General features: G+C 36.0%; 1 protein-coding gene across 1 annotated transcript in view; it reads right to left on the reverse strand.

The window, feature by feature from the left end:
• Positions 1-15,677, reverse strand: part of LOC129218380 (proton channel OtopLc-like) — an 88,565-nt gene that overhangs the window by 20,103 nt on the left and 52,785 nt on the right. Inside the window, exon 2 of the mRNA XM_054852622.1 lies at positions 7,187-7,492. Within this exon, the coding sequence (XP_054708597.1) occupies positions 7,187-7,476 (290 nt within the window). The 5' untranslated portion in view covers positions 7,477-7,492. The remainder of the gene's footprint in view (positions 1-7,186; positions 7,493-15,677) is intronic.

Raw genomic sequence — 15,677 nt, forward strand, 5'->3', positions numbered from 1 at the left:
TATATATATATATATATATATATATATATATAACGTGTATGAAATATATCGTGATATATAACAAAGAAGTGGGAAGCCAGGGGTGCCATCCTGAGAGGGAGGGATTATGACGAGACTGCGACATTGAAATTCTTCGGGGTATTTTTCTCTTTTTGGGGGGATGAGGGCTCTTGCTCTTGGGGGGGGGGGGTCTTCGCGATGTTTAGGGCGGGCTGTTATTACTCTTGAGGGGGGGCATCCCTGGAGGAGGCAATCTGAAGTGTGACGTTTTATGACAAGGTGACATTCTTCATTGCTAGAAAGAGTATGCAGGAATATCTCGCTTAATTATGTGGCTTCATTTAGTAACCAAATCGCCATATGGAGGCTGTTGTCAATATGATGTAGTTTAAGCAGATGCAAGAGCAAGCAAATCTTCTGCTGGCATCATATTTCACTTTTTTAATAAAAGTGAAGGTAAAGCTTACCCTTGGAGTATTTTTAGGCTTCTATTATGGTTATTTTGCAATACAAAATATGAAAGATATTGCAAAATAGTTACACGATGCACTATAGGGTTAAACATGAGTTATTTATTTTTACTTTTGAGGTTATGTGAAATATGATTCAGCAAGGTGAGTTAATTTAGATTCTATAATGGAATTTTTAGTTGAAAAATATATCAATAAATAGATTGCGCTTGATCCTTAAGATAGCAATAGTATATGCTTTAATTTCATGAGAAATGCATTTTATCCGATTTAAATTTCATCAAGAGTAATAAATCAAAATCATGATTGTTTCATAGAATTTTACGATTTTTTAAAAGACAAGTAGCTTCCACATGAACATAAGTTATAAACTCAACAAGTGCAACTTTTGTTATTAAGATACTAAAATGCACAGCTGTAACTTTTATTTTTCTATTTATAAAGTTGTAAGTTATTTGTTTCATCTTTCTGCTGAAAATGCATAATTGAAACTTTAAATTAATGAAAAGCTATGAAAATTCTATGTATGTACATACCAATACTGCATTTGCATTTGTATATTTCCAAAGCATCCACATACAGAAACAACAGGAGAAAATAATCCTTTCTTTCTTTGATAATTATTTATTTTTGATACTGTAGAAAAAAAATGATCATTTTGAGCTAGTAACAACTATAAATCTTCTCTTCTATCACGCATCAATTACACCACATCTACAATCCCGATGCTGCCATTCATGAATATTGCTTTCTAATCACATTTCACATTCTAGTAAAAAAATTTAAGATTTATAATGTTATCAGCGTTTGAGTTATTTCCATTACTTCTTCACTGAAAACGATGTGAAAAAGAACAATATCAGAGTTGTACTTGTCCCAAGCAAAACATCTTTTATCACTTTTTCAGCTTATCTAAGCAGTCGTTCATGTAAGTCGTAACTTTTCAAGATTACATGAAAGTTTTTAAGTGAATTGTTAAAATAAATAGGTGAAGTGCATTTTGACCTACTTTTGCTACCGACATGTATATTACGATAGATATACAGGAACAGACAAAAACAGTATTATTTGCGAACAAGTAGAAAAGTACAAACAATTTTTCATGTGTTATATTTTGCGCAAAGATGATGTTGTCACGATAAAATACAGTTTTATGGTGGATCTCAACCGAATTTTATGAGAATAAATTCGGAAAAGGGAAAAAATGAAATATTTAAGAAAAGGTCAAAGAAAGCAACGATTACATAAATTCTGTTGTTAATGTAAATTCTGCATAACTGCAGTCATACTACATAGTCAAAGACCAGCGTTTCTCAACTTTTTTCAACCCGCAGATCGGAAAGAGCTTTCGAAAAAAAAAAAAAACATTGCGGACCTGCAATGTTTTTTTTTCCTCTTCTTTTCTTTCCCAATTTCTTTCTTCCTTTTTCAGAAAAAAGAAAGAAAAAAACCCTGCACTTGAGGACCATTAAAAAAGATTTTTTTTAACGAACCGATGAGGTTTTTCCTCCTTTTTTTTATATATATATCTCTCTCTCTTTTTTACTAAAGAAAAAAAACAAAAAACTTTCAACTCGGTTACCGCTGAAAACTTGTGAAAAATGTTTACGAACGGCTGAGCTTTTTTTTCCCCTTTTTTACAAAATAATAATAATAATAAATGTATTAATAAATAAATATATCTGTAAATTAAACATGATTTGCTGTTAAAGAAGTTACAAAAAATTCAAATGATAAGAATAAGATAAGTAATTATTGTACTAATTATACATACAACATACAATTAATAAAAATTGCAGAAAAATCATAGAAAACTCCGAAAAGTAATCACAAAGTTTACATAAACGATGATCCATAAAATATTATTATTACCGTGTTTTTTTTTCTTAACGTGAATGAGCAAAAATTTCTGTAGACCGATCAAATCTTTCTACGTACCGGTGCCGGTCCGCCGGACCACCGGTTGAGAATCGATGGCATAGACGTATCTTTTTTTTATTTTTTCAAATTATTAAGAATAAATAAATTGATAATCTTAATAACTTCAGCTGAGATTTGTTGCACAACTCTATTTCCAACTGTATACATGAAAAACATATTTCATTTTCCCAGGGTTTTTTTTTTTTTTTTTTTTTTTTTTTTTTTTTGCAGGCGATGCAGTTTTTGTGCCCGCCACTGTAAGTAAATTCAAAAAATAGTTTACGGTAGAAAGTTCAACAATTTGTTATGAAAACTTTTTTAGTTTATTGGTTCAGTTCTTAGTAAGGCAGTCAAAATATAAAGGGAAATAAATCAAGTAATTTTAATTGAATAACTTGTCTTCAGTTTAAAGTTTTGGATGAGATACATGGTCGAGATAAATTTTGTAAAAATAAACCAAAAATGTATATTATTTCATAACTTCTTGACCTTGAATTTTCTTGATTGCGAAATAAATTCATATAAAATATTTAATATACCAATTTGTGTCTGAGATTGCTTTTATTACAACCACATAAAATACACTCCCAATTTTCTCTCGGAAATTTAAAAGATTTTAATGTTGGTTATTTTTTTCCTCTCATAATTTTTGACTGCAATTATTAATCTATCTGACGTTGATACAGTATTTTTAGAAATAATTTCATATTATTACCATTAAAGAATAAAAAGTACTTTTACTCATTTTTGGGACAGTTAATTTAAATCAATTTTTTTTTTCAACGTCAATTGAAAATACCAGGGTCAAGGTATCCATAATGTTTTAATTTGTCATAAAAAATATCTGTATCTATTAAATCGAAAGTAACTCTTTCGTGATTGGTCAGATAAACCTCTCATATTGCAATCCTAGCCGCTACATTTCATGAATGCGCTTCCTGTATGTAATTACAGGTCGTCACAGCCCTCGAGCACTGTAAGTTGAAAACTCTTGATATCAAATTAAGCTACGAATTTCACTAGCGATTGCACTTTTCTTTGCTATCACAGTGTGTCTTGTTAGCGGCTTTAAAGCGATATTTTCCAATCGATGTATATTTTTAATGATTCTAGTTTAAAGTCTTTTACCGAAAAAACAAACGAACAAACCCACTATGATTAAAGTGAAAAACCAACGTAAATAAAGCACAAATTTTGAAGAAAAAATTTTCTTCAAAATTTGTGCTTTATTTACGTTGGTTTTTCACTTTGATCATATAGTAGCACAAAGCTTATATGATTATTTTTCATTAAACAAACCCACTATTTGTTAAAATGTGTATTAGCATAAAAATGAAATAATTCCAAATTAAATTAGGTACATTACATCTACACTGCACAATAAGTAATATTTATTTTTGTGGTGTCATTCAAGAAACGATGTTAAATAAATGTCATCTGTTACAAAGTTTTGACTTTTTTAGCTTTTACGTCACACCCGCAACATGTAAAATATTATTTTTTAAAAGCAAGATTTTTTTTTCAGTCAGTCAAAACTTTATATTAAGATACATAATGATCATTTACATTCAAATATGTAAAAATTAAAAGCCAAAGCTGCAAATTTCTGAATTTAGGTTAAAAAAAAAAAAACATGCGTGTGAATGTCGCACCCAATGGATTCAGCAAATTTTAGCCGACTCCTCATCTCCTTTATTTATCATTTGGATTGGTGATTACGAACAGTTTTTTTTTTTTTTTTTTTTTTTTTTTTTTGCGCTGATATTAAATGGCTCTAAAATTCTAAAACTAGTTTATCTTTCTTTTATGTGGATTTATTTGGGAAATTATAGTGCGTGGTAATGATGCCAAACATAAATTTTGAAACATTAGAAATGAATATATCCTTTAAAGCAAGAGGAGGTAATTCAGAGTTCTGTCGTCGGAAATCAGGTATTTTTGTGCGATGTTGACAAGAAAAAACTTGTACTCCAAGTAATACAATAGGGAAACTTTTGTACCCATTTACATTTGTCACATAAATAGCCATTTTACCTTTTTACTTTGTTCTCAATCAACAATTTCTGCATTAACTAATTTGGAGCATTTTTTTTCCAAAATGTCTGAAAACAAAATTTGACTTTCTTCGTTTCTTTTTTAAATTGTTGAGTCAGCTAGATGGATTTAGTACAGTCATTTCGATTGACAATAGCTCTCGAGATGTTTTTCTTTCAGTTGGATTTTCTGATTCGTCGTTTTTCATTTGTTTGTTTGTTTGTTTGTTTTTGTTTTTGTTTTTGTTTTTTTTTGAAAAAGTTTTTTTTTTTGTTTTTTGTTAATGGGGTACTTTTTTTTTTCTTTTCAATTTTCATAAAATAAAGAAATAAAAAAAGTAATCTAAAAAGGTGATGTTTTTTGAGTCAATTTCTTTTGCATTTTTTGCTATTTGTACGACAAGAAAACAAAAATAATTCTATAGCTGCATTTTACATTTAAAATAATATTTTGAAAATGAATAATGCCCCATAAGCAATAAATAATATAATATCAGCAAAGTTTAACGTACTGCAGAGAAAAAGGTCACTAATTTCAGGAATTTAGTGATGTATTGTATCATTTTACAAAGAAAACGTAAGCCGATACTAATGAAAAATGCAATTTCTATTGTTCTAGAACCGCATTTATATGTAGACCAAGAGTGCGTGATTACCATCAAAAAGAATATTTTTAGTTCTGATCTATTCGGTAGTAAATACGACATGAAATGTTAGAACGAACCATAAGGAATTAGTAATGGATGGTGAAGTCGTTGCTTTTATTACTTTTGTGTGGGTTCTTGTTCAATGTGAGAAGTGATGTATTTATTAAATGCTTAAGTGTTTTTTTTTTTTATTTTTTAATAATGGATATTAATAAGCCCAGATTTTTGAATTTAAAGACAATATAAAGTAACGTAAAATAGATTTTCGAAAAAAAATGGCGCAGTTAGACTATTACTAGCTTTTCAAAAGGTTCGTTTACATAGTTAAAAGAAATTAAACGTATTCCCATTTTAATAAACTACCGCACAGTGGGGCGAAAACGCCAAAAAGCGCTTAAAAATGTCCCTCCCCCTCCATATTCAACCGATTGAGGATTAATAAATTTGCACAGGCTTACCTCTTAGGCATTCAGAACAGATATTTTAGAGCCCTTTGTCCACTACAAAGCCGAAGGGAGCCTTTGAACGGGGAAAAACCCGTGCGGAATTTGAAAAAATTGCTTTTTAGCAGTCTATATTTTTTTTCTTATTAAATCGGGGTATATTTAACTTTTCTCGTGTCCAACGATAGTAATAGGACGAAAAAAAAATGAATAATCGAATAGTCAATGCGAAAAATCGGTTTTGATCAGCACCAAAAACTAGAGAATTCAAGGTTTTTTTTTTTTCAAAACACTTTACAAAAAAATGTCCTCTTAGAAATTAATATTAATTAGACATAAATGGTCCATAGAAAGACTCTGAAGAGGAATTAGCAGCGTAAACCTGCGAACTTTGGACCCTGAGCCTGAACAATTCGAAAAAAAAAACTCGTTCATTACATGCCTGTGTAAACAAACAAACCAGAGAGGTTTAAAAACATTTTTAAGCGCTTTTTGCCGTTCTCGCCCCAACGTATATGAAATATGAAAAATATGAGCTCAACGTTTGGTGATGATAACTATGTACTACATAGATTCAACCATGCTTCTTATGGGTTTATAATGTATTTTCTTGACTTTCATTTACCAATTTTTCAATTTTGAAATACTGGATTTACGTGAAGTTATGAAGATACTGTTACTGTAAAACGTAGGCTCTCTGCAATAGAAACGAATGGATATCCTTTAGGGCGAAATGTGAGATTGGCTGGCCACTCACTGACATAGCAAACTCTTCCTTGGAAACACAAACCCTCAAAATTTTAAAGAATAGCTGCAGAAACGTAAATACATGAGCAACTTAGGATACAAGATGTCCGCCAATGTTCGATCTCTCTATAAAAAGGATCTTTAGAGTCGATAGCCCATCAGGGTCACACACTTGTGTCCAATTTAAAACCACGTTGTCCTGCTCAGTTTACATGACTTTTTCACCGACTCAAAAGCTCGATAAAAGTGCTCACGGGATCAATCATATTTAGTGGTAATTACCGGAAGAAATTTTTTTTTTATGGAATAATATCACTATCACTATGTAATATCATTCCATATATGATGTGTGATATCACTATCTTTATTTCAGACAATTAGGTTTTCTACACACAAGGCGGTTAGTTGAATCAACTTTAAAAAATTTGCCTGTCAACTAGTTAACCTGCGTTTTCCGTTGTTTTCACACAAGATAACTTAGTTGAATCAACTTGTCTTCCAAAAGGCCGAGTTTATTTCAGCAGCTGCTCTACAACGCTGTTAAAACTAAACGGAGTTAACTAATTTCCTCATGTGTAAGGCAAGCTCTTGGCAACGCACTGATGAGTTGAATCAACTAAAAGTTGATTCAACTCATCGGGCTGAGATTGGTAGCGGCACATGCACCTCGCGTGCCTGACGAGTTTACTGTCGTGTGAAGGATGCCGGTTATCCCTTTACTTTTCTACCTGGTTGCAAATGTTGATAAACGCTCGTTCTAAAGTTGATTCAACTAAGTTGCCTCGTGTGAAGGAAACCTTAGCGTATAAACAAATATAATGCATTTTGTGGTAACTAAACATTAAAGGATCATATTTTGTAATGTATAATAAAAGCTCAATGCACATTTCCTAGATTTCCAGTACAGTGAACACTTTTGTGTGTACCTTGAACTGTCTTTAACTAAAGATGTATCATCAGTGCATCTAGTGTTGAGTGTTGCATTTTCACTTGGATCATCGTGGGATCCGTCCTCCGGTATGGTGTTCGTGAGGGGATGAGTTTCAGTGGGTCTTGGTGGAGGGCTTAATGACAATGGAGGGGGCGGCAATGGAGGAGGAGGCGTAGGAGGTGGCTCTTCTACGGTGGCTAAAGGAGCACCTTCCTTCACAGGCGACTTTTGGTATGCAAGGAGCTTAACGTTGTTGTGGGGGACTTCGTTGGTAGGACTGTCCATGGCGTTTCAGTTGTTTCTGAAACAAAGAAGGCATTTGTATAAACAGTAGAATAAGATAATTTAGATTTTTTAAACACTGAAAAAAAGATTAATTAAAATTTAAAAAAAACATTAAAAACTAAAGCGTTAATAATTTGATGGCAAAAATTGCAACCTTTACTAATCAATCAAAAAAAAAAAAAAAAAAAGATAAAACTCAATTTTACTTCAAGTATTACTACTTGCATGAGTTTTACAAAAGTTGCTACACTGTACCGTTATTGAAATACTATTATTTATTTAATTTTTGTATTTTTTGTTGACTGATTTTAAAATTAAAAATAAGAACCTTTTTTTAGTAAAGGAAAATTTTCCTTAGAAGCATCAGAATGAACTTTTTCATTAATTATGAGTTAAGAGGCACTATTTTTCGATTACTCGAATAATTTACTTGACTAAAAAAGGGGTGTTTTGTAACTGTGAAACACTTTTAAACGTAATTATAGTAGCTAATTTGGGTTACAATTGATCACAAATGCTGTCAGTGCATTGTAACTTGTACATAATACCAGAAGCGAACTTGATAATTAATTGACAGTATATGTTCCTCATGAACTAAATGAGCCTACTTTCCCGTATGGCAAACACTAATTTTCTGAAAGCAGCAATTTGTAATGTCTACTTCTTGACTGTCTTAGTGCAATTAGTTCAGATATATCTTTTTAAGAGTTAAAACAATTGATAAAAATGCAAGACTTAAGGGAGAAAGAAACATTTTGGTTAATATATAAATGATATCAGATTCATTTTCTTAAACAGCTAGACAATATTTTTCAGTAAATTCAAACTGTTATTATCATTTAAACGGGAATAGTCGAAACCCTAGCTGCTCTTTTTAACTGGCGAGCGAGCAAAAATAGGAGGAGCAAGTTACATTTATAAACAGCAAATAAAATCACTCCCAGAAAAAATCCTATTTAAGGGGTCTAAGGACCTTCAACCTTTAAATTTTTCGATTTTCTGGAAAAAATATATGTTATGCATATATTAATTTTGAACAATTTGATACCTTATTTATTACCGTACAAAAAAAAATTTTCAAGTTATCATAAAAATGCGTAACCTTTTCCTATAGAGATTTATGTTAACAGCAGCTGTTTAGGCCTTTTTTTCTCAGGTGCCGGTTTCTTCGGTTTTCTCGTTTTGCGCGCATGATATCTCAAAAAGTTTCTTATATATTTCCGTAAAACTTTTCATGCATGTTTGTCTAGTTTATATTTATGATCTGAACCTACATTTTAACTAAAAATAAAAGTTAATATTTAAAAAAAAATATATTTTTGCCCAAAATTTTGGAAATTTTCGATATTAACTTATAAAATTTCAAAAGAATAAATAAATAATTTTTTAAAAAATAACTAAACTTCAGGTCATAAATATAAACCAGATAAACATACATTGAAAGTTTTACGGAAATATAGAAGAAACTTTCTGAGATATCATGCGCGCAAAGCGAGAAAACCGAAGAAACCGGCACCTGAGAAAAAAAGGCCTAAACAGCTGCTGTTAACATAAATCTCTATGGGGAAAGTTTACACATTTTTACGATAACTTGAAAAGTTTTTGGCGTATGGTAATAAATAAGGTACCAAATTGTTCAGAATTAAAATATGCATAACATATATTTTTTCCAGAAATTCGAAAATTTTGAAGGTTAAAGGTCCTTAGACCCCTTAAAAAAAATAACTGAATAAAGAGCGATATTTATATAATCTGCTGCAAAAGAGCTAAATTTTAATCAGAGTGTATAGAAAATAAAACTTTTTTTCCTAAAAAAATATTTAATGTTTTAACCACTGCTAAAAAAACATTGCAATTACAAAAAAGAACTTTTGCTTTAAATTTTCAATCATAGCAATCATAGCAATTTTTAAATTTATTGTGAAAATAAAGATACGTATCAATAAACATTTCGATCTAAAATAAAATCCTAGCATACTTCTTGTGCTTTAAATTCAGTTCCTTTTGACTCAATTCATCTTAAACATTCGTATACGATAATTCTACGAGAATTTACATTTGAATTTGTATTGTAACGGATTCGGTGCGACTTCCACTTTCTTGAAATGAAGACACAGTTCTTGATAAAAACACAGGAAATTTATTTACACTATGTACAGGAGAAACCGTTAACAACTGCTAAATTATTCATCAGCAATTATCACACAACACCGTAAACTCAACGTTTACACACGTATTTACTTCCAAATACGAAAACAACACAGCGAAATGCCTCGCTATAAACAGAGCAAAAATCTTCTCAGTTCGAAATCTGAATCGAAACTCTCCTGTTTATCCATCGCTAACGGCTTTTATACACCGAAAAGAATTTTCCACAACATTCTTACCTCTTCGCGAAATGCGTAGACCGTTATCAATGAAAAGAAAGAAAATAGGGGTTGTATACTTTAGCCGAATGAAAAAGGGGTTGTATATTCATTACGGGAAACTATTTACAGGTTACGTTCCTACAATAATTACTATTTACAGAATTTGTAACATTGCCCCCTTCCTAAGGACTGCACGTCCCGGGCAGTACAATCCCCAGAAAGGGTGCCAAACTTCTATCACAAGTTTACAAATATACACATTAATTAATAACTAACAGATACAGAAAACACAATAATAACAAGAAATATTACTAAACATTAAAAGCAAAAATTATCTACAACTTTTATGTTATCAACCATGGTTGTTTACGTAATACTCATGAACTATGGCCATAGTATGGGGCTAACCGATCATAATGTACAACCCTAGGTTTTGCATTAGGTGATTTTTGGATCCTCACTACGACGTCATTTAGTCGGTTAAGGACTTTGTAGGGTCCATCCCAATGCGACTGCAATTTGGGTGACAGACCTTTCCGTCGGATGGGATTCCATAACCAAACCTTGTCGCCTTCGTTGAATTCATGTCCAGTAGACCTTGTGTCGTATCGGGTCTTCATCTTCTCCGCCGCGATGTTGATTCGCTCTCGTGCGAAGTTATGAACGTCTTCCAACCGGGCCTGGAGATCCTGGATGTACTCCTCAGGCGATGCAGGCGCATCCGGAGGTCGACCGAAGACGAGATCACAAGGTAGCCGAAGCTCTCGTCCGAAGAGCATCTGAGATGGGGCATATCCGGTAGTCTCGTGGACAGCACTGCGGTAGGCCAGCAGGAACAAAGGTAGCTTCTTGTCCCAATCCTGTTGATTTCTGGATACCATAAGCGAGAGATTATTTAGGATTGTGCGGTTAAATCTCTCCACCATGCCGTCCGATTGTGGGTGTAGTGGTGTTGTCCTAGTTTTCTCAATTCCGAGAATTTGACATAGGCCCTTAAAAACAGCAGAGATGAAATTCCTCCCTTGGTCGGAATGAATCTGCAAAGGTGTTCCATATCTCGAGATCCAATGTTGGACTAGAGTCTCTGCTACGGTGGTAGCCTCTTGATCTGGAATGGGATATGCTTCCGGCCATTTGGTGAAGTAATCGATGGAAACAAGAATGTATTTGTTTCCATCAGCAGTTCTTGGTAGAGGACCCAGGATGTCGATCCCAATTCGTTCGAAAGGAGCTCCAACGTTGTACAGATGTAGCTTCCCTCTACTTCTCTTCTTCGGTCCTTTACGAGCAGCACAGGCGTCACAAGAATGGCACCACTTCTCCACGTCATCCTTCGCCTTGCTCCAGAAGAAGCGCTCCCGAACTTTATTGAGAGTTTTCAAGACACCAAAATGTCCTCCAGTCGCACTACTATGTATTTCTTTCAGAACATCTGAAATCCTGGATCGAGGAAGTAGTAACTGCCACCTAGATGCTTTGCCGTCATCAGATTCCCATTTCCGGTGTAGCACGCCGTTCCGTAAATGGAGTGAGTTCCATAAAGCCCAGTATCTTTTTGTTGCAGGACTAAAGATGGAAACGTCCTGCCAGCTAGGTCGCCGACTGTCACTCTCCATGAACTCCAAAATTGGTTTTATGTCGGGGTCTTCAAGTTGATCTTTTCGAACTTGGTCGTCACTCCATGGATCAGGTTCTGAAGATGTTGGAGTCACTGTCACCTGATAGGCGGTAGGGCTAGTCGTTCCATACTGTTTCTCGATTCGGGAACAATAGTGGCAGTTCTCAGGACAGGGTCTCCTTGATAAAGCGTCAGCATTACCGTGAGATAACCCTTTTCGATGCTTGATCTCCATGTCATATTCCTGGAGCCGCTGTATCCATCTGGCTATCTGGCCTTCCGGATTTTTGAAGTTCAAAAGCCAAGTTAATGAGGCATGATCTGTCCGAAGCAGAAATTTTCGGCCGTAGAGGTAATGATGGAAGTGTTCTACAGCTTTCACTATGGCCAGTAACTCCTTTCTGGTGACGCAGTAATTTCGCTCCGACTTTGATAAGCATTTGCTCCAGTAAGCGATGACATGTTCATTTCCGTCAATTTCTTGGGATAAAACAGCTCCGATGCCCTCGTTGCTCGCATCAGTGTCCAGGATGAAGGATTTTTCAGGCTGAGGATAGGCGAGGATAGGCGTTGATGTTAAAGCCTCCTTCAGTCGTAGAAATGCATCTTCGCATTCTTTGGACCATTCGAACTTTTGCTTGCTCTCCGTCAGCTTATGCAAAGGTCGTGCAATGTTGGAAAAACCCTTCACAAACTTCCTGTAGTACGTGCAGAGCCCCAGGAAACTTCGCAGCTGATGAATGTTTTCGGGACGACTCCAACTCCTGACCGCGGATACCTTTTCTGGATCGGTTTGTACACCCTCAGAAGAGATGATGTGACCAAGATAGTTCACTTCCCGGCGGAACAAATTACATTTGGACGGGCTTAACTTCAGATTGGCTTCCTTAAGCTTTTGCAGCACCTTCCTAAGATTTGCCAGATGTTCTTCGAAACTGCGTCCCACGATGATGATATCGTCTAAATAGACCAGACAGGATTCGTAGGAAAGTCCTCTTAACACTGTCTCCATAAGACGCTCGAACGTAGCTGGTGCATTGCAGAGGCCGAAGGGCATCACTTTAAACTGCCATAAGCCTTGTCCAGTTGTAAACGCTGTCTTCTCTCGGTCATCAGGGTGTATTTCAACCTGCCAGTAGCCGCTCTTCAAGTCCAGGGTCGAAAACCACTTGTGTCCGGAAAGAGTGTCCAAGGTGTCGTCTATCCGTGGAAGAGGGTAACTGTCTTTCTTGGTGATTTCATTCAGCCGTCGGTAATCGACACAAAATCTGGTGGAGCCATCTTTCTTTCGGACCAAGACGATGGGAGAAGCCCAAGGACTGGATGAAGGTTCGATTACATCATTCTCCTTCATCTCTTTCAGGAGAGTTTCAACCTCTTCCTTCTTAGCGAACGGCAGTCGTCTTGGAGGCTGTTTAATAGGGGGGTGTTCTCCAGTGTAAATCCTATGCTGCGTTAAATTCGTACGGCCAACATCCTCCGATGTAGATGAAAACAGATGCTTGAAGTCGTCCACCAATTGTTCCGCAGCAGTTCTTTGATCCTCCGATAAGGGTGCACTCCCAATTAACTTCGATGTCAAGGACTCAGAAGACACAGTCTCGGGGGAATTGATTCTTCTAATGATGCAGTTTACTGGAGTACAAGTTGCTAACACTTCACCTTTCCGGATATTCCTTGGCCTTTCACTCACGTTGGCGACTCTCACGGGAATTACATCCTTAGAAAGGTCCACAAGCGTAGATGCTACCAGCAATCCTTTTAGGCTATTGCTTAGGTTAGGGTATTCAATGAGTCCAAATCGAAAACTATTGGTTTCTTCAATGGAGCCAGGTATTAATGATTCTGACCTTGAGGGAATCGATAAATCTGTTCGGGCTATTATTTGATGAGCGGATTTTACATCACTTTCTGCGGGGAAAACAGCTATGTCTTCTCTCATCGAGTGCAGCTCATTAGTCTTGAAGTCGAGAGTGAAGTCATATTTCTTTAAAAAGTCCAATCCGAGAATGAAGGGGTCCGTGATATTAGCGACGAATGCCGTATGATGGTAGGTGGCATTCCCAAACACTATTTCCAAGTCCACTTTACCGTCAATCTCAATTTTGTCACCTGTCACAGTCTGGAGACTTACGCGTGGCGAGGTCCACAGCAGTTTCAATCCAAATTCACGAGCCACATCTGTTCTAATGATTGTCACATTGGCTCCAGTGTCAATAATCAGTCTGCAGGGGTTCCCATTTACATGTGCGTAAATGAAAAGTCCATCACTGCCACTACTAGAAGAGGAAATCTGCAGAGCTTTAGTGGTGGTGATTTCCTTCCCTCGCGTAGCTTGGCGAGCCGGACAACTCCTTCGCAGGTGTCCTTCACTACCGCATTTCCAGCACTTCTGCTCTTGTTTCTTTTGGGCTGTTATGCTGCTCAAATGTCTTGTCAAGTCACCGAGTTGTCTCTCAAGTTCAGCGAGGTGGGACGACCTGGAATCAGACTCATCAGCTTCCTGAGTCCGGATTAGATGGCGATCCACACGGGTTGCTTCTTGGGCGGCCTCGTATCTCATCGCATACACAACGGCAGAATTCAGGTCTTTGACATCCGCCATCCGTAGAGCTTTCTGGATTTCCGGATCTCGAACCCCGTCGATGTAGTAGTTGAGTGCCAGGTTGTCTCGAACATCCGCAGGACAGTCACAAAAAGCAAGATGAGACAATCTCTCGACGTCCGCCGCTAGCTCTTGCAGGGTTTCCCCGGTTTTCTGGAAACGGGACTTCAACTGGAGTCGGCTGAAATCTTTCTGGCACTTCTCACCGAAGCGAAGCTCCAACGCAGATGTGAGGGCGGCGAAATCCAGGCGCTGGCTGTCCGGAAGGGTCTGGAGAATGTCCGCTGCGTCACCTCTCAGGGATGCTGCAAGATGACAGGCCTTGGTAGCAGAGTCCCATCCGTTCGCTTCCGCCACTATAATGAATTGAGTTTTGTAAACCTGCCACGAAGTTTTCCCATCAAATGTGGCAAGTTTAATGGACGGTCGAGCAACCGATGTGGGAGCGCCAAACTGTACAGAGCTGCTTTCCGCGGTCGCCAATCTCCTTTCCACGTCCTTAATTATTTCTTCCTTAAATGAAGTCAATTTCTTGTCCTCTTCTTCCAACTTATTTTCCATATTGGCGATGCGCTCTTCCACAGTATCAAATTTTTCTTCCAGAGCATCGACTTTATCTCTCATGGCGGTTAGTTGATTCTCCATCATGGTTTTCATCGACGTTAGGTCACTTTTCATTTCATCGTGACTTGTAGTAATTTTAGCAGTTAAATCACTATTTAACAGTTCTTGGTTAGTCGCTAATTCATTTTTCAATTGTTCTTGATTAGCCGCAATGTCATTTTTTAATTGTTCTTGATTTGCAGTAAAACTTGCAGTCAAATCACTTTTTAATTGTTCTTGATTAGCCGCCATATCATTTTTTAATTGCTCTTGATTAGCCGCCAAACTTTCAGCCAAGTCACTTTTCGCAGCATTAATTGCTTCCAGAAGTTGTTTTAATTGGTTATCCATTGCGCGAGTAATCACCATAAAAACAAAGTCTATAAATTCAAACAGTCTTTATGAAAAAATGTCCAAAGTCACACTTACTCCAAGAAAGTCCAGAAGAAGCCCCACGTTGGGCGCCAATTGTAACGGATTCGGTGCGACTTCCACTTTCTTGAAATGAAGACACAGTTCTTGATAAAAACACAGGAAATTTATTTACACTATGTACAGGAGAAACCGTTAACAACTGCTAAATTATTCATCAGCAATTATCACACAACACCGTAAACTCAACGTTTACACACGTATTTACTTCCAAATACGAAAACAACACAGCGAAATGCCTCGCTATAAACAGAGCAAAAATCTTCTCAGTTCGAAATCTGAATCGAAACTCTCCTGTTTATCCATCGCTAACGGCTTTTATACACCGAAAAGAATTTTCCACAACATTCTTACCTCTTCGCGAAATGCGTAGACCGTTATCAATGAAAAGAAAGAAAATAGGGGTTGTATACTTTAGCCGAATGAAAAAGGGGTTGTATATTCATTACGGGAAACTATTTACAGGTTACGTTCCTACAATAATTACTATTTACAGAATTTGTAACAGTATTAATATCTTTTTTCATCTTTCTAAAAAAAAAAAAAAAACTGACAGACAATGAATATATATAGG

The sequence above is a fragment of the Uloborus diversus genome, chromosome 3, assembly GCF_026930045.1.
Source record: "Uloborus diversus isolate 005 chromosome 3, Udiv.v.3.1, whole genome shotgun sequence".
NCBI lineage: Eukaryota > Metazoa > Arthropoda > Arachnida > Araneae > Uloboridae > Uloborus > Uloborus diversus.